This window comes from Elephas maximus, chromosome 4 (assembly GCF_024166365.1).
Source record: "Elephas maximus indicus isolate mEleMax1 chromosome 4, mEleMax1 primary haplotype, whole genome shotgun sequence".
NCBI lineage: Eukaryota > Metazoa > Chordata > Mammalia > Proboscidea > Elephantidae > Elephas > Elephas maximus.
The window spans coordinates 36,918,696-36,938,433 of record NC_064822.1 but is presented as its reverse complement, the minus strand read 5'-3'; the positions used below and the strand labels follow the sequence as shown (position 1 = coordinate 36,938,433).

At 37.4% G+C, this 19,738-nt stretch overlaps 1 protein-coding gene across 1 annotated transcript in view; it reads left to right on the top strand.

The window, feature by feature from the left end:
* The window catches only part of MALRD1 (MAM and LDL receptor class A domain containing 1), a 958,969-nt gene that overhangs the window by 566,603 nt on the left and 372,628 nt on the right, over positions 1 to 19,738 (top strand). Inside the window, exons 27-28 of the mRNA XM_049881884.1 lie at positions 1,327 to 1,572; positions 2,940 to 3,097. Of these exons, the coding sequence (XP_049737841.1) occupies positions 1,327 to 1,572; positions 2,940 to 3,097 (404 nt within the window). The remainder of the gene's footprint in view (positions 1 to 1,326; positions 1,573 to 2,939; positions 3,098 to 19,738) is intronic.

The window sequence follows — 19,738 nt, the reverse complement described above, 5'->3', positions numbered from 1 at the left end:
CCACCAGACAGCTTGCCTCAGGTCATGGAAGCTTCCACCTGTGGTGTGAGGCAGGGAGTGGGAGTGGTGTTATCAGCTCTTCTCCTGGCAGATGGGAAAGACTGAAAGAAAGAAAATCTCTGATCCTGTAGTGTCAGAGAGCAAATATGAATCTGATGTTCCCAGTTGGGTCTCTGAACATCATTTCACACTGAAATGTTGTTACTCATGATGGAGTCCCTGGGTGGTGCAAATGATTAACGTGCTTAGCTGCTAACTGAAAGGTTGGAGGTTCAAGTCCACCAGAGTTCCTTGGCAGAAAGACCTGGTAATCTACTTCCAAATAAACAGCTGTTGAAAACATTGTGGAGCTCAGTTTTACTCTGACACACGGGGTTGTCATGAGTAGGAATTGATCCAATGGCAACTGGTATAGTGGTTATGTTCTACTGTAATGTTGGAGTACTGCAATAATAAAACTTTGAATGTACGTATAGAACTGCTTTATCATTTCCAAGGCTCTTTATTTTTCTCATTCATTTATTTAACTAGTATTTGCTGACTGCCTATCAAAGGCCAGGCATCCTTGTAGGCACTGGTGATATCTACATTACTCACTTTAATTATTTTTAACATCTCTAGGATTTTTTTTTTTCTTTTTGCATAGAGAACTAAAATTCATCCGGGGTATGTATGATTCGAGTTACATGTCTGACAATAATCAGCCCCAGAGGTGAAACCTAGGTCTTCTGTCACCAAAAGCATTGTCCTTTCTCTTAGGCTTTGTGAACAAGGTTGGTACTATTTTGTAGGAGAATTGCTTCCAAAATGAATGAATGAATGAATATGCATTTTGGAAAGAAAGGTATTGGGAAGTCTGTCGTTGCTTATATATGCCTGGCCCTGCTTCTAATCTGCTCCTGATAAATGTAGGAGTGACTGGATGCTAATGCAATGCACTTGTAAGTGCTCCACAATACATGAGCTCTTAGGACCGTAGAGGTTTTGTTTCAGGATAAAAAATGGAAGTCCACACTTTGGCTGTCAGATCTAATATATATCCTCACCACAGCTTAAAAGAAATGCTGCATTTGGGGAAACTTGGGGTGTTTTTCTACATCAATAAAGTGATACTTCATTTTTTTTTTTCTTTCCATTTGTTAATGATCTTTCTGAGTGATCCATAAGCCAGAACCCTGGAGGGGATTAGAGCAGAGAGAAGTCAGGTACCTTAAGCTCCGCGTGAGACTGTTTCCTTTACATAGTAAAATAAATCCACTCTTCTGGCTTTTGACCTCACTGAATATGCTGGTAGCGGTCCCTCATTCTTCTTTTTTTTTTTTTTAGATCACTGCCCACATGGTTATTGGGAATGTCAGAATGGCAAATGTTACAGGCCGGGGCACAGCTGTAATTTTGTGGATGACTGCGGAGATAATACTGATGAAAATGAATGTGGTAGCTCCTGCACTTTTGAGAAAGGCTGGTGCGGCTGGCAAAACTCCCTGGCTGAGAATTTTAACTGGGTTTTGGGGGTCGGTTCTCATCCAAGCCTGAGACCTCCTACAGATCACACACTTGGAAATGAAAATGGTAGGTTATTAGCTTGTTACAGTGGCTCTAATCTTATCCACAATACACATCACATTGTTTTCCCTGAAAGCAACTGGAGAACGCTGGAGAGACAGACCACCATGGTGCCTGTGCGAGTAAATCAAACATTTATTGAGTAATCAAAATCTAATATTAATGGCTGTTTCGATAATTGTAAACAGATAATAATGTGTTCTGCAATCAGGCATGGTTCCTAAACACCGCAGACTTAGAGTCAGTAACCCCAAATCCTGCCACTCCATTGATCATTAGCAAGTCATTTAACTTTTTCAGATTCTTAAACTCCTCATCTCTCAAGTGGAGATAAGAAAATGTGCCCTGTGTACCCAATAGGGTTGTGGAGATCAAATGAGTTGATGTACGTGTATGAAGGGAAAGCACGTTGAAAACTAGAGGTGCTGAGCAAAAGCAATGGTATGATCACATATACTAGGCGTGTTTGGTGTGGCCTATTTTTGTGTAAGTAGCTCAGGTCAAGTCTTAGACTCATTGTTCAAGGATCAGAAATGTTAGCACGGTGCAGACGTTGTTGTTGTGTGCCATCAGGTTAGTTCTGACTTACAGCAACCCTGTAGGACAGAGTAGAACTGCCCCACAGGGTTTCCAAGGTTATAATCTTTATGGTAGGAGATTGCCACACCTTTCTCCTGAGAAACAGCTGCTTTTTTGAACTGCTGGCCTATCAATTAGCAGATGAGTACTTAACCACTGTACCACAGGGGCTCCGCCGCAGTGCAGAAGGAACCCTGGATTCCTGATTGCTCCAGAAAGGCTGCCTAAATATTGAAATTCCACAGGCCTGTGAATCTAACCGAGCCAGGCAGGCTAAGCCAGAGTCTAAATTTCCTTCGAACACTTAGCTGTACATAGTTGAAGTATTTTGGATATTTGAATAAGCAAGTATAAAATTAATGTTTTCCTCTCATGTTGCATATTGGAATGCTAGGTGTTTTACTTATATACTCAAGAGATAACTGAATTTGAAAGTATATCATATTTCTTCATTTAAATTCTAAATAGTTGTCACACTGTTTTACAATAACTGAATAGTTTGGGAAGTTCATAAAATGGTTCCCATGCCTATAATGTTGATTGGATGGTGTAAGTACCCTGTCAGATTAATTAATCTGCATGCTGTGAAGTACTTTACTGAAAACACAGAGAGTTGGAAATTGGTCAGGGAATGAGCTGGAGGCAAGGCTATTATATTTCCTTTCTGTTTCAAATGGAAACCCCTTTGGCAGCTCAGATCACAAGTAATGTAATTAAAACTTTAACTAAGATGAAAAAGCTGGAATAGTGCCCTCGTTGTTATTTCTGTCATATCTGAATCCTGTCCTTTGTAGGGCACTTCTTGTATCTGGAGGCTACTCCTGTAGGCCTTCGAGGTGAAAAAGCACACCTGAAGAGTGCTGTGTGGCAGGAATCCAGCAGCGCATGCACCATGAGCTTCTGGTTTTGCCTATCTGCAAAAGCCACAGGGTCCATCCAGATTCTCATTAAGGTAGGATTTCCACCTTTGATTCTTCCTAGCTTTTTGAGGATCTCTACAGGCAGCACATGGCCAAAGGGTGTTTATTACAGCTCCGATAACTTGGCCGGGGGGAGCCTTCCTTTCATCAGAGGGAGCTGCCACTTGTGGTTAAGATGCTCTGCCGGCTTTTACCGCCTGTCGTTCAAATGCTCTGTGCTAAACTGGGGCAGGGCAACCAGGTTGGAGTTCAGCCTGTTCATACCTGTTGCTGTAAGTGAATCCAAGAGACTCCTTTTATGAGAACAATTAATCTAAAATGTGTAAATTCCTTCTTTCTGGTGAGATCTTTCCTTTTCTGTGCTTCACAATAAAAGGGAATAGATTATTTGTTGATCCGAAAGATGAGCGACGATCCATTTTATCTCATATATGAGCAATCATTACGGGAACTAATAATAGACATTCCGGTTCTACGCACATTGCGCAAAGGACTGAACCACTAAGGAGAATGATCAAGGTATTATTACATTGAATTGCTTATTAATTGTGACACAGTAATTTTTTTTTTTTTTTTTTACTGAGGATTAATTGGATGTTTCTGTCAGGGCTTTAATTTGGTATAACAAAGTGACAGTGTTCAGGGAGCAAAATAACAAAGCACGTATTAATATTAATAGTACTTGGTTCATATACCTTTAGATACTTTGACAGGTTAAAATAGCATCAAAAAGGAGATGCGTGTGTGTGGGGGGGTGCATGTGTGTGTGTGTGTGGGGGTGCGTGTGTGTGTGTCCATATTCGTTCCACAAATCAAGTTAGAATTTCAAGAAAGCTTCCTTTAAAAGCACAAAAACATGCTGTATAGGCCATTGTGTTTTATCACATATGAGTCTGGTGATTTGCCTGAGTACAAATGACAAATGCCTGACCTGAATATCAAAATTGCTCTTGTCTGAATAGCTAATGGCTGCGTAGTCCATGTTTTATCTGAAACCCGAACTGACTTTATAATTTAGGGGCTCTTCTACAGAAAAGCCTGCCTTATAAAATGCATGCAGCAAATACCTCAGTGATTTATTCTTATTTTTAAACATTGAAATATACTGCTGAAAGGACTCACAGGGATATTTTGCTTGTTACTCTTTCAAATGTGATACTTGATTCTATAGTGTGCAACACGTGGAGAATTTGTACTGCTCTGTGGGCTTTGCTTTTCTTTGCTTTAGTCATATTTACATTTCAACTCTCTTATAACAACAACCTTAATATTACCATAAAATGTAAAATTAAATGATTTGGGGATATTTGTCTTCCGACCGAATAAAGTCTTATATAGAACTCCCGTGGTTCCTCAAATTAATTCCTATGGAAATTAAATAGCATTTTAAAAGACTTTTATGCCTGCTGTAAAAAAAAAAAAAAAGAAGTAACTTATTTTTAAAGACTATGCCTACTCTTATTTAGCCACATGGATTGTGGAGAGAAATTTTTCATAACATATATTAAATTTATATTCAGGAACTTTAGGGCAATCATTTCGCTCTGGCAATTAATAGGATAAATGTTTTTGACCATCATTACAAAGTACTTCTTAGGCTGGATTTTACCCTGCTGGTTAGTTTGAAAGCATCCTATCCAGATGGCAAACGCAATAAGGGCAAAGATATCACCTTTTATTTATAGCTTTCTTTATTCCTTATCTTTTAAAATTTGCCGCTTTTATTCATGTGTCCTACCTGGATCAGTTGCTCTGCCTATTTGGGGGAATACTTCCCTCTTTTCCTTCCACACCAAGTGCAATACAATCTGGAGGATTTACTCCTTTCACCAAACTTTCCTTGAGCACTCTTGGTCACCATGAATGTTCTTTCTCTGAGCATCTCTCACAGCTCCAGACATCATTTCTGTTCACTGGCTGTTAGTCTGTATGTATTCTGTTTCCATACATACAGGTATTAATAAATTGCAAACCCATGAGAACAAGGCCTTGAAATTTTACTCTTTCTATACCCCTCTCAGAAACCCTGGTGGTGTAGAGGTTAAGTACTACAGCTGCTAACCAAAGGGTCGGCAGTTTGAATCCACCAGGTGCTCCTTGGAAACTCCACAGGGCAGTTCTACCCTGTCCTATAGGGTCACTAGGAGTTGGAATCGACTTGATGGCAACGGGTTTGATTTGTTTGTGTTTTATGCCCCATAGGGTTGCTATGAGTCGGAATCAACTCGATGGCACTAGGTTTGGTTTTTTGGAAGCTAAATAGATTGTAAACTCACCAGAATAAGGCCTTGCCCTAGTGGTGCAGTGGTTTAAGAGCTTGGCTGCTAACCAAAGCATCAGCAGTTCAAATCCACCTAACCGCTACTTGGAAACCCTATGGGGCAGTTCTACTCTGTCCTGTAGTGTTGCTGTGAGTCAGGATTGACTCGATGGCAAGAGGTTTGTTTTATTCATTTGTTTTTTAACCACTCTCAGTACTTCAAAGAAGGGGCTGAATGAAGGGAACACAGGAAGGAAGTGTGTCCTCACAGAGCCCACTGCAGGACTTGGGACATGAATGACATTAACGTCTAATCAGAAGAGTTATCATTTAAATCTGAAATACATACATGTAGTCAGATGTAAAAGACATGCAATCATTGAATATAGTTTAATGGCAATATAGTTTATAGTGGGTAGTATTGATTACAGATCACAACCTCAATAATACATATTAAAAAGATACCATTTATTGAACACCAAATGCATGCTAAGCACCTACTTATATTATTCTGTGTAATTCTGAGTTAAAGAGTGTTAGGCCCGTTTTGCTAAAGGGATAAAGGAGTCTTAAAAAAATCCATTAACCATCCTGTGGCTACACAGCTAGTCAGTGACCAAGTGGGAATTTGAATCCAGATATGTCTACATCCAAAACTTGTGTACCCCTCCACCAAGTGTTCCACTCTGACTTCAGTAACAAAATGGAGACTCTATTTTTCTAAAATGCGTATTCAGTAAATGCACACATGGAATTATTTTTTATAAAAACGAATAATACCGGTAGTTCTCAGAATGGAGCAGAACGGTTCTTAAACTACTCCTGTAGTGAAGGAGTAAATTCAGGGAAACTTTACCATAATAAAGGAAAGCTATTGCCTTGGGGAACAGTAAGGAGCAGTATCATTTTATGTATTGAATTTTTATACATTTATATTTCTTACTTTTACTCATATAAGAGCTACCTTGTATTAAAGAGATACCATTGACATAAATGTAATCATTGTCTCAAATCAAGACAATGAATGAATAATGAAAGGTGAAAAAAATTGTTGAGAAATTGTCATTGCATTTTTCTTTCCTTTGAAGTTTGCTTTAGTTATAAATGTAAAACACTGAAATAATATAGCTAAGCTTTTTTAAGAATAGTAATTATATATATATACACTTACAAATCTATGTGTGTGTGTATATATATATATATATATATAATCAGTATTTTATAGAATCAGAGAGTTTACAAAGTAGCAGGGTTATCAGCCATCATTCACTGCTTGGGGCCAAGCCATATATTTTGTGACTGGAATTCAGCCCATGCAAACCTATTTGAACCTGTGTTAGTACTGACTTCTGTTATTACTGCCCTCATTTTATGGGTGAGTCAATAATGGCTTAGAGCAGTAAGTCCAAGTAAGTGGACAATCTAAGACTTGAAGTCAGGCGTACTGAAAAATTAAGGTTAGAATGCTACAAAATCAGTTTGATTTCTTTCTGTGGAAGAGATTTGGATGTTAATAAACTAAGTTAAAATAAGTGGGCCACGTGTTTTGATGAAACCTGTTAAAACCTGTTGCCATCAAGTCAATTCTGACTCATAGTGACCCTAAAAGACAGAGTAGAATTGCCCCATAAGGTTCCCAAGGAGCACCTGGTGGATTTGAACTGCTGACCTTTTGGTCAGTAGCTGACTGTTACCCACTGCAGAACCAGGGCTCCATAAAAAGAAAAAAAAATTCTTTTTTCTTTTTACTTAGTAATAATTCATTTTTTAAAATAACATACCTATTCTTAAACATTGTTATGGATTGAATTGTATACCCCAATATTGTGTGTGATTGTCTACTATTTTGTGATCTGTTGTGATTATCCTATGTGTTGTAAATCCTGACCTCTATGATGTTAATGAAGCAGGATTAGAGGCAATTATATTAATGAGGCAGGACTCAATCTACAGGATTGAGTCAATCTCTTTTGAGATATAAAAGAGAGAATCGAGTAGAGAGGAGAGGGACCTCATTACAACCAAGCAAGAAGAGCCAGGAGCAGAGCACATCTTTTGGACCTGAGGTACGTGTGCTGAGAAGTTCCTAGACCCAGGGGAAGACTGATGACAAGGACCTTTCCCCAAAGCCAACAGAGAGAGGAAATCTTCCCTTGGACCTGGCACCCTGAATTCAGGCTTCTGGCCTCCTAAACTGTGAGAGAATAAATTTCTCTTTGCTAAAGCCATCCTCTTGTAGTATTTCTTTTTTAGCAACACTAGAGGACTAAGACAAGCATGTATCATTTTTTATCTACCTTTTACTTCATTTGTATTCAGTTATAAATTTCTTATCAAATTCAAATGCATTGCTTTTCAGACTATTGAAGATGTAAAACAAAAAAGAAACAAGTACTCAAGGAATAGAATAAGGGTGTCAACATAAAAACTAATTTGTTTTACAAATTTATTTTTCTTCCTACCATTTTACTTATTTTTCTAGTTACTTATATTTTGACGAGGTTAACTAATGAGATACATGTTGATTTAAACACACTAAAAAAAGATATGGAAAAAAATTAAATTTACTTTGTGTTTGATAATTTGTTTTCACAGGTAAAAGTCTATCTAGCCTTATCAAAAATAATAATGATAATACAAGGCCTTGAATCTTTTCAGTTAGCCATTTGAATAAAATACAGACACATCTGCTACCTGAAAGCATTATGCTTTTTTGGAACTACTGCATTTGTAATAAACTGTTGATATTTTAACTGAGATGGCACATGCTGTAGGGAATTTGAATATATTTGATTGAAGACATTCAGGACTACCCATTATACAGTCACGATAGAAAGTATAATGTATTCAAACTAGAAGTGGAGAGAGATAATGTTTCAGGAGAGCCCTCCTGATTATAGCAATCTAGTTATGCTGAAAGACCATAATTAAATTAGCTCATTGCTTTATCTTGCTTAGCAATTCAGAGAATTTCAGAACTAGTCGAGTGCTTCTTTCAAAATAATTTTAACCTATTCATTTTTTAGATGAAAGAATGAAGATTACGAAGTTATATATTTCTTGCCCCAGCTCACGTGGTATTTAAGAAAAAAGTTAGGATCCAAATCCAATTCTTCTGATTTACAATTTACAGCTAACCTGACTTCCTGGAAATTCTCTCTAAAAATCATATTCAGTATGGAAATATAGACTTTGTTCAGTAGACAGTGGAAAATGTCAAGTCAACAAATGAAAGGCCAGCTTCCTTTGCCTACCTAGAAAACTGTAGTCATCCTGAGTCTGTTTTTACACTCATTCTAGTGAACAAGGAGCCTCAGCTATGAGGGCCAACTGATTTAAAGTTGAGCCTCCCCAGCTCTCCCCATCCACCACTGCTTTGTCGCCTGCAGACGTGCTCACCATAGTCCTATCTGAGGAGATTTACTACTAACTGCTAATACCACATGTGTCTAACTACTGCTGTTATTGTTGTTAGGTGCTATGGAGTCAATTTCAACTCATAGCAACCCCATGTGACAGAGTAGAACTGCCCTATTGGTTTTTCTAGGCTGTAATCTGTACAGGAGGATCTCGCCAGGTCTTTCTCCCATGGAGCTGCTGGGTGGGTTTGAACTGCCAGCTTTTCAGTTACCAGCCAAGCGCTTAACTGTTTCGCCACCAGGACCTCTGTCTAACTACTAAGGGTATTCATATGTTCTGATTTAGGCATATTTTAATCTCTTTAGTATATTTAATGTTATGTGTATAGCTGATATTACTTTAGACACATTGTTCATATCTGATTCATTATTTCAGAGACTGGATATAGTGAACACGGATATAGAGGAGATATAGAATCCAGATATAGAGTATTCATTTTTCAAAGACTTTCATGTGGGTATACGACTAAAAATCAGTTAACCTAAACTTTTAGTGCCAGAACTTTGTTTCAGCCTTGACAATCCAATGTGCTAGTATTTTGGCTGTATGGTACAAAAAAAAAAAAAAAAAAAAGATTACAGTTGAGCTTAATCAAATTAAGGGAGAAAAGTTGATCTTTGCACTTCAAGTTATAGCCACTTAAGATATCAACATACCCAGAAGTTTATTAGTTACCACAGGTTACCATGCCCTGCTTTACATTAAACAAACATTTCTTTTCATCATCCTGGAGAACTTGGCAATGTTTTTTCTAGGCATATTTTTTTTTTTTAATAATTTTTATTGAGCTTTAAGTGAACATTTACAAATCAAGTCAGTCTGTCACATACAAGCTTATATACACCTTACTCCACACTCCTACTTACTCTCCCCCTAATGAGTCAGCCCTTCCGGTCTCTCCTTTCGTGACAATTTTGCCTGTTTCTAACCCTCTCTACTCTCCTATCTCCCCTCCAGACAGGAGATGCCAACACAGTCTCAAGTGTCCACCTGATACAAGTAGCTCACTCTTCATCAGCATCTCTCTCCAACCCATTGTCCAGTCCCTTCCATGTCTGATGAGTTGTCTTCGGGAATGGTTCCTATCCTGGGCCAACAGAAGGTTTGGGGACCATGACCACCGACATTCCTCTAGTCTCAGTCCGACCATTCAGTCTGGTCTTTTTATGAGAATTTGGGGTCTGCATCCCACTGATCTCCTGTTCCCTCAGGGGTTCTCTGTTGTGCTCCCTGTCAGGGCAGTCATCGGTTGTGGCCGGACACCAACTAGTTCTTCTGGTCTCAGGATGATGTAAGTCTCTGGTTCATGTGGCCCTATCTGTCTCTTGGGCTCATAGTTGTCGTGTGACCTTGGTGTTCTTCATTCTCCTTTGATCCAGGTGGGTCGAGACCAATTGCTGCATCTTAGATGGCCGCTTGTTAGCATTTAAGACCCCAGACGCCACATTTCAAAGTAGGATGCAGAATGTTTTCACAATAGTATTATTTTACCAATTGACTTAGAAGTCCCCTTAAGTCTAGGCATATTTTTGACAGTTGGATTTTTCTTTTAAGTTTTTCACATCTTTTCCTGTGTTCTTTACCTCTTTCAGTGCTTCTACTGCTACCAACTAGTACCCCTAAGCAGCTGAGTCCCTTCTGTCAGGAAGAAAAGATTTCTGTTAAGATACTAACACCTTAGTTTAATCTATCCCAGGAGTTTTACTTTACAAGAGGATCAGGTGATCAATTCTAAAGAACATTGTCATTATCACTACTTTGCTGTAACTACTACTCCCAATACTGCTTCTACTCTTATGACCAAAGCTCCCCCCGCCAAAAAAAGAAACCCGTTGCCATAGAGTCAATTCTGATTCTTAACAACCCAGTAGGACAGAGTAGAACTGCCCGGTATGGTTTCCAAGGAGCTGCTGGTGGATTCAAACTGCCGACCTATTGGTTAGCAGCCGTAGCTCTTAACCATTGAGACATTGACTGATTCCTTTTTTTCCATACAATATGCAAGGCTTTTACAATCTTCAAAATAAACTTGTGAGGTGTATATTTTGTCCTAATTTTATAGGCCATGAAATTGATACCCAGGTCACATAAATATAAGTGGCATAATCAGGATTAAAAGCCAATTCTAATTCTAAAATCCGCACTCTTAACCACTACACTGCACTTCTGCTGTTAGAATTTAAAATATTCTCATACCCAGGAGGCAGAGATATTACTGTCCATCAAAGTTTCCCAGTGGCTCTGAAATCATGCAAGTTAGAGATTTCCATCTCCACATATTTCTAAATCCACAAACCTGTTCCACACGCAGTGGGAAGGCAAGGTGATTAATTTGTGTTCATTCACTTCAGCAGTTTTGTTTATTTTCTAACTTACCTTGCCAACATCTAGTAACAGTAACCACATTCACCTAAATAGCTCTGCATAATATATCTAACATAATTTAAAAATTAAAATCATATTTAAAAGTTCTACTTTAATGTTGACAAGGAGAGGTTGAATTACGAACAATATAATTTGATATTTGTAAGAACAAAATCTAGCTAACTGTAACCTCTTACTGGATTATATTTATTTGTGTTCACATATGAAATCTATAGGACTGGGGCAAGTGTCTATACTTACCTTATCTTCCTCTCTCTCTCTTTCTCCCTCTCTCTGGCTTTCTAGTATGATCAAACTTGGGCAATACCAATTTATCCTTCTCTTTGAAAACTCTGGCATCTAATTTGAAGCTGAATTCTTCAAGATCGGGGCTCTTAGTACTATGTATGTGGGTGTGTGTCATAGATGTATTTGGCAGTCTAACTAATCCTATTTACTTATCAGAATGTTTTTAAATGCATAAAGTAAAATACTAGAATTACAAAGGAGACAAATTAAATAATACCATTATTAAAATATTTTTAAAAACCAAAAATTGTGACATAGTAACTCTGTGTTAAATAACAAGATCTAACAGAGGGTGAAATCCCTATCATTTTTCTGAAGAAGTGATAAGCACAGATAATATTTTTTTGAGGTATTCGCAGTAATGATATATTATAAAACCAAAACCAAAAAACCAAACCCACTGCCATCGAGTCGATTCTGACTCATAGAAAGCCTATAGGACAGAGTAGAACTGCCCCACAGGGTTTCCAAGGAGTGCCTGGTGGATTTGAACTGCCTACTTCTTGGTTAGCAGCTGTAGCACTTAACCACTACGCCACCAGGGTTTCCATGGTACATCATAGTATCTCTTATTTCTGATGGTGAGAGAATCACAGCTCCTAATACCTGTGGTTTGTTGTTTATACTCAAAATTCTTATAGAATTGTGAGTTGAAGTACCAAATTTTAGTTGAAGTTAATAAAAATAAAGATATTTTTTTCCCCATCCATGTAACACCTTTCCTGAAAAATCAATATTCCATGTATAAGGAGCCTTGAGAATTTTGCATTTTATGAGGGTATATAACACTATATGTTCATTGTTTACATTTATTTATAAGCCTTATCTGAGTAGGAATTTCTAGTGTGAAAAAGCATCTCCAACATAAAGGTGCTGAAGATAATGTTCTATCTGAGCCAAGTTCAGAGCAGGCTAAGCAGAAATGGGCATAGATGCTGCCACAGCAAAGAGCAATTTCAGCCAGACCAGACAGCAGGCCTGCAGCCAGTTAGAGTCAGCAACTTCCAAACTGGCTGCTGACGGATTAATATATTGAAGGATTTGTTAACTCGGATTCAGCAGTGTCTCTTCAAATGTCGTAAATCGTCATCGCTATTGACTTTCTGTTTATTATAAGATCTGGGAAAAGAGAGAGAAGAAAAACAATATTGTAGATTACCTAGTTTATGGTTAAATCATCCAGTGGCTTCCTTGCGTGGTGTCTGTTCATTTGCCCATGAAAACTCGTAGGTGCAGTTATTGTATTCAGAACCACCTCACAGCCAGCAATCCTGAGCACCAGTTCTTTTCAAGTCAACTTTTGCTTATCTCCTGTTAACATTTGCATTTTAACTTTTTCAAACAAATTGACCATGGTAAAGCATTTCTTTTTTTCTTTTCTCCCTTTTCTAGGACATTTTCTGAAAAGATATGGCCATTTTCAGCATATGATAGTAACTCTTCGTGGATTCGTAGGTTCTCATCAATTAATTTTTAATGCCTACACTGTTCATTTTCTGGCAATACCTAAGCTATCTGATTTCTGTGATAGGTGAATGTATAAACAATCCTATTTATAATCTTTAGGGAATTTAGTTAAATATTTAAAACCTATTTTAACCACAGAATATTTAGGCTTAAATTAATTTTCTTGATTAGGTCATCTCTCCCTTCAAATCCACTAAATAAGTCAGCAATATTTTCTACTAATCTATGAGTTGTTTCAAGAAAAGCTCTTTAGCAAGTTCTGCAGTGATACTACCTCCGTGGGTGGTATTAAGCAAAAGATACAAGTAAAGAAAAGCTGGGCAGTTTGGGATATATTAAAAAACACACTGATTTATACTGTTTCATTCTCACTAACAATCCATGTAATTTAGGCCTGCAAGTTTCCTCTACAAGTACTGAGTTTCTAGCTCAATTCTAGCTCTTTTACCCTTGCTTCCATTCATGCCTTCAAACCAATATTTAGTGAACTTCTACTATATTTTTTCCCTGCTATCCTGGAGTTTGTGAGCTTAGAATGGACTTAACTGCTTGCAAAAAGCAGTAGTGTGGTAGAGTCTCTCTCCCAGAATCTGACAAAGTGCTCCCATTTGATCCTGTTTTTTTTTTTTTTTTTAATAGGAGCCCTGGTGGTGCAGTGGTTAAGAGCTCGGCTGCTAACCGACAGGTCAGCAGTTTGAATCCACCAGCTGTTCCTTGAAAACCCTCTGGTTCTACTCTGTCCTATAGGGTTGCTGTGAGTCTGAATTGACTTCAGTGACAATGGATTTGGTTTGGATTTTTTGGTTTTTTGATATTTAGTTGTCCTCTTTCTAAAGTTAGCCTCTTTTTGAAGCTCACTAAAGACATCCGATGCTGCATTCCTGGTGCAGGAGCCTCTCTTAGGTTCATGAGAAGGGTCCTAATTAAATAGTGCTGCAATCCCTTATCACTAAGGAGTCCTGGGGGCACAATGGTTAAAGCTCTCAGCTGCTAACTGAAAGGTTGGTGGTTCCAACCCACCAGCGGCTGTGCAAAAGAAAAGACATGACAACCTGCTCCAGCAAAGATTTCAGCCCAGGTACTCTGTCCTATATAGGCTGCGATGAATTACAATAGGCTTAATGACAAACAAGAACAACAACCTTACCACTGTGCCCTTCCCGTGGCACTCACTACACTGTGTGATGGTTATGTATTTATAAATTTCTATTCTCTAATGACTAGGGAGGCTCCATGATGCAAGGCCACATCTCCCTTGATCACTGTCCTGTCTCTACCGTGTAGCCTAATGCCTGGCATTTAGTAGGTATTAAACAGATACTTTTTAATTGAATAAAAGAATGAATGTATAACCAAAAGCCCATTGCCATTGAGTCGAATTCCAACTCATAGTGACCCTACAGGACAGAGTAGAACTACCCCATAGGGTTTCCAAGGCTGTAAATCTTTACAGAAGCAGACTGCCATATCTTTCTCCCAGAGTAGCTTGTGGATTCCAACCACTGACCTTTTGGTTAGCAGACAGATGTCTAACCACTGTACCACCAGGGCTCCTTCTGAATGTATTAAAGACAAACCCATTACCATGGAGTCGATTCTGACTCACAGCAACCCTATAGGACGAAGTAGAACTGCCCTATAGGGTTAGCAGCGGAGCTCTTCACCACTGCACCACCAGCGCTCCTCTGAATATATAACAACAACCAAAAAAACCAAACACTTTGCTGTCAAGTCGATTCTGACTCATAGCAACCCTATAGGACAGAATAGAACTGCCCCATAGAGTTTCCAAGGAGCGCCTGGTGGATTCGAACAGCCGACCTTTTGGTTAGCAGCCATAGTTCTTAAGTACTACACTACCAGGGTTTCCTAAGTGCATAACCAAAAAAAAAAAAAACCCAGTGCCGTCGAGTTGATCCTATAGGACAGAGTAGAACGGCCCGTTAGAGTTTCCAAGGAGCACCTGGCAGATTCAAACTGCCGGCCGGTAGCGTTTAACCACTACGCCACCAGGGTTTCCTAGCAGTACAAAATTACTAAATGTCAAATATATAGAACAAGCCACTTAATATTTTAGGAAATTAAAAGTATTAAATATTTATGGATTGAAAGTGTTTAGAGGAAAAAGAGAAATTTGAAGTATATCTTGACAGGTAAGTAGAATTTTGATAAATGAAGGAAAGGAGGGAGGGCATTTCAAATGAGTGAAGGCATAAAGGTAGAGAGGCACAAGGGGTATTCAGTGGACCCTGAATTTTCCAATTATCAGGTAGTAATTAGAGATCTAATATTAATAATAAAGTAAGCATTTATTTTATTTTATCCTTTGCAGATTACAATACATATTTGTATGAGGTTGTAAAAATCTATTTTCATTATATAACACAATATTGATTATTTTTGTTTTTAAAATGTTCACCTGTTTCTGATTTATCTTTAACCGAACCTTATTTTAACTTATCTTTAACTTTAACTTAACTTTATACCTACATCTGTAACTTTTAATGTAATTTATTTGCATCAAATAAATTGTAATGTATCAAATTATATATTCAGCTTATCAATTTCTACAAATATATACCAGCAATGTAATCAAAATTTAAAAATAATTCAAAACTGCAAAAGAAAAATAATTGAAAAAATTAAGCGAAATTCTTCAAATCATTTTAGTGAACTTTAAATTTTGCTTGATGCGAGAAAACAACTATCAGCTTAACTAGCTGTTATATATTCATTTGGGTATTGTCAATGTATTATTCTTTTTATCAATTGACATAATAATTGGTTGAGTGAGCTTTGTAGAATTAAGTAATGAAATATAATCTATTTTAATATAATTCCCAAAGCCCAAGTTACAGACAGGATCACTGAGGATCAAACATAATAGACACACACTGGCCACCTCTCTTGATAAGGCTTTCAGATTGAGCACTTGACCAAGATAAGGTCCTCCAATTATAGCTATCTATTCTCCATAATTGTGTAGAACTGATCTTGCACACAATTTTGTATAATTCCCAGAACTCCATGTCAGTGCTGCTCATGTGATACCCAGGAAGACCCAACAGGAATAATTAAATACCGAGGAAATAGATTTTACTCCGCAGTGTTGAACTTTGGAAGATCACAGACCATTTTTGTATCTAATATTTTACCGTCCCAAGAATCAATGTTCACCCTCCTCACTGGCAACATCACGCCTCATTGAGAATGCATGCTATACCTCCGACTTATCTTTCTGCAGGTGCCTTACGTAGTGATCTGGGAGCCTCCTTTCCCTCTCTGGAGAACATCATTCATGTTTTCCAAAAGTAGGCTTTCCAACTTATTGCCATAGCTAAACTTAGTTTTTCCCTTAAATTATTTCTAACCAAGCAAATGTAACTACATGTTGTCCCTACACATTCTCTTATCTCTGCCTTTTCCTTATCTATTCCTTTTCTTATCCATGTCTTTTTCTACATCTGGAATGTTTCCACTCTTCATGACCCCCAGCACACACACACACACACACACACACATCTTGACCTATCCAAATCCTAAACATCTTTCAAGTCTCAGCCTAAATCCTCTGTTTCTCTCTTCTGGTGCTAGGCACTTTCTACCTATATTTTAGTGTTTTGAAGTTAAGACACAGGCACAATTTCTATTTTTGTCCTCCATAATTGATGGCTCATTGCAGGCACTTAAAAATGTTGTTTGGAAAAAAAAAAAAAAAAAGGCAAGTCTCCAGTATTCAAAGGAGCTTAGACACAAAAATGAAGAGAGAAATGTGTAAATACATTACAAAATAATTTAAAAGGTGGACTATTTGAAGGCAAATTTAGAGTGTGAGATGAAGACAGAATCACCTATGCAGTCTGGACAGAATCTAGGTTCTGTATAAAAGAGCTTTTGAGGTCATTTAAGGCCCTATGGTAGGGTCGGCATTACTCTTAAACAGAGATGGGGGAGGAGAAGCCTGAAAAAGTGGATTTTGCTTAATCACTCCTCTTTTTTTGTATTAGACCATCTATTTATGGAGGCACTTTATGGATTGGGCCGTATGTAGCATGGTCTTAATGCTAAAATTTCTGTGATTGACTCATTGAAGACTTTGTTATGTGTTAGAAATACTGATAAATTGTGTTTTCCATTCAAGATGTGCCATTTACTATATCCCACCAATGATCGTTGATCGTTGTTTCCTTCTCTTTTATGCTAACCTGCTGGTGGCGAGAGAGCATACTTAGGTCTTCAGTTTCATGAGCTGAGGAATCATTATTCTGAGCGCTAGCAATTGAAGTGACATAGAAACTTGAGGTTAAAAAGAAGGGTAAAATACTATTTTTATGTGAATTCATAGATTTCTTTTCATCAGCGTTCACGAGCCCTAAGGATTTTAGCATTTATATTTTTAATGAGTTATCTTGACTCTTTTTGACTTCACTGGGGGTCATTCAGCAAAGTTTGAGGTGCTTATGGCTCCTGAATAAAGAGGGGTTACAGAAAATTCTTCAGTCTAGAGGTGGAGGACTTAAGTTTTTCTAGGATTTCATTTTGATTATTTTTCATTAAAACTCCAAATTATAAGGTACAATGTTGAAATTAACAAGTCAGCTTTCATTAGAATCAGAGCTCATTTTTTGTTGTAGTCAAAGAATTGCTGTATGCATACATGTGCACATATACATAGTGTTGTGTGCATAAGTACGTGTGTGTATATATATATGTGTGTATGTATATATATATATGTATACAGAAAATAAAGCTTCAAATGGTGTAAAACAAGCTAAGCTTTTGCAGAATAATTTTATTTCTTTTGAGGTACTTTTCATAAGGAAAATTTTAAGTAGAGGGTAATTAAGAAGGAGAAATAGTCATAGAGGAAATTTTTTCCTTTTTCATTTTGTTCCTACATTTGAACACAAAATGTGAGAACATATAAATGAAACTTTTGCAATTTACTGTGTTTACTTAGCTGTGGAGAGATTATGAACAGTTTTATTTTTACAGATATACAGTTAGCAGGGATTTTAGTGTGCATTTATTTTTTTTTTATTACTAGTCTATTCATGTAGTAATAAACATCATTTGGAAAAACTCACACAATCATTTTAAATGGATATCTCAGTACTTGAAAGTGCTTTTATAGTTTGTAAAATAATTAAGGGCGCACTGTTGAATCAGAGCTCCAGATAATTTATGTTTGACGAATACGTAGTGCCTTCTATTACATCAAACATTTCTGCTATATGCTGCTTCCTTGAACATCTCCCTTTTCTTTTTCCTTTCCAATTTCCCAGTCACAAACAATTTTTATTTTCCTGAGTAGCTTAGACACTGTTAACTTCCTAACATAATGCAAACACAGCCAAATATTGGACTAGATCCGAATAAATGGTCCAGCATGATTTAGAATGACTGGTGAACATTCTGGTCTCTAGGAGAGTGATAGGTCCATAGCTAGCTGACTTTACAAGTTTACTTTCAAGTGATTTCAAATCATGGAATAAGCAAAGTAAATATATTTTTTACATACATAAATGCAAATTACTTAAACATCTGCTTCTGAAACCATTGCCCTGTTTTGTAAGGCAGGATTTCAGAAAAGTTCTGTTAAGTTTGTTAACCCCAATGTGAACTGCTAGGATTTCAGAATCATTATACAAGGTACAATACTCAGTTAGTTCATTTGTACACCTTCTCATATATAATTATCTCTCTGAAAACATATGAAGTTGATGCAGAGAGAACAGAAAACATGTTTATTAATCCCTTTTATTTATAATTTCCTATGAATATGCCCATGGAGATGCATGGTATATGTATGTATTTATGAAAATAAGTAGCATTTTGTTCACTGGGCATTTCATAATAACCACTAAAAAAAAAAATCAATTCTGTGAAAGGTAAAATTTGTGTAAATGATCGAGATTTGAAATGAAGCATTGATAGTCTTTTCCTCATATGCACAGCCTTACACTAATTGTCTTAAAAATTTTTAATTTGGTAAGAAAATGTGAAACATCCTCCTTTTTGAGGAAGGATGGTAGAAAGACTAGTAGCATAGAGGAGCAGCAGTGTGAACACAGTCATTACTTTTAGGGAAATTTACATACAACACAAAGGCCACCTCTCCTCCTTTAGAGAGCCACCATTCTTAGTATTTTTGAGATTATGTTTATATCCATTACTGAGTTCTTTACCTGGAAGCTGCTTCCCAGCAATGTGTACTTCTTGCAAGTCTCAACAATTTTTTTTTTTTTTTTTGCCATCAATTATATTTTACAGTCCCTGACTGGAATTCTGAGACCGTTGGCTTCATAATCTGCTGCTGTCACCATGCTGTTTTCAGTGATGCCCCATCCATTAATTCCATAAAAGCAAACCAACAAACAACAGGAAAAAAAAAAAAAAAAAACCCACCAACACAAGGCTTGTGTGCACGTCATCGATTTTACAGAAGATTTGGAGCTAGTTGGAATTTTAGAACATAGGGAAACAAAAGTTCGAAACTGAATATGACTGTTGCCATAGTTCCAAAGGAAAAGCAAATATTAACCTTTCACTCATAAAGTCTCTGCATAAGCACATTCTTGTTCCCAATTTTCTCCTTTACTTCTGTTTTGACCCTCCTTTGAGTTTTTTCCAGGTATCACATGGTCCATCCTTCGAACGCGCAGATAGACTCCATTTTCAGATAACACAACCCCTTAAACAAAGGGGCGATCTTATCTTTGGATGCATTTCTCTCCTTTTTGCCAGAGCTGTCAAGACACCATGATGTTTACCAGCTCACGGCCCAAAGTGAGAGGTGTTCAGCCAATGGAATATTATAGTGGGCTTCGTGCTGTGACAAAAGATCAGTGTA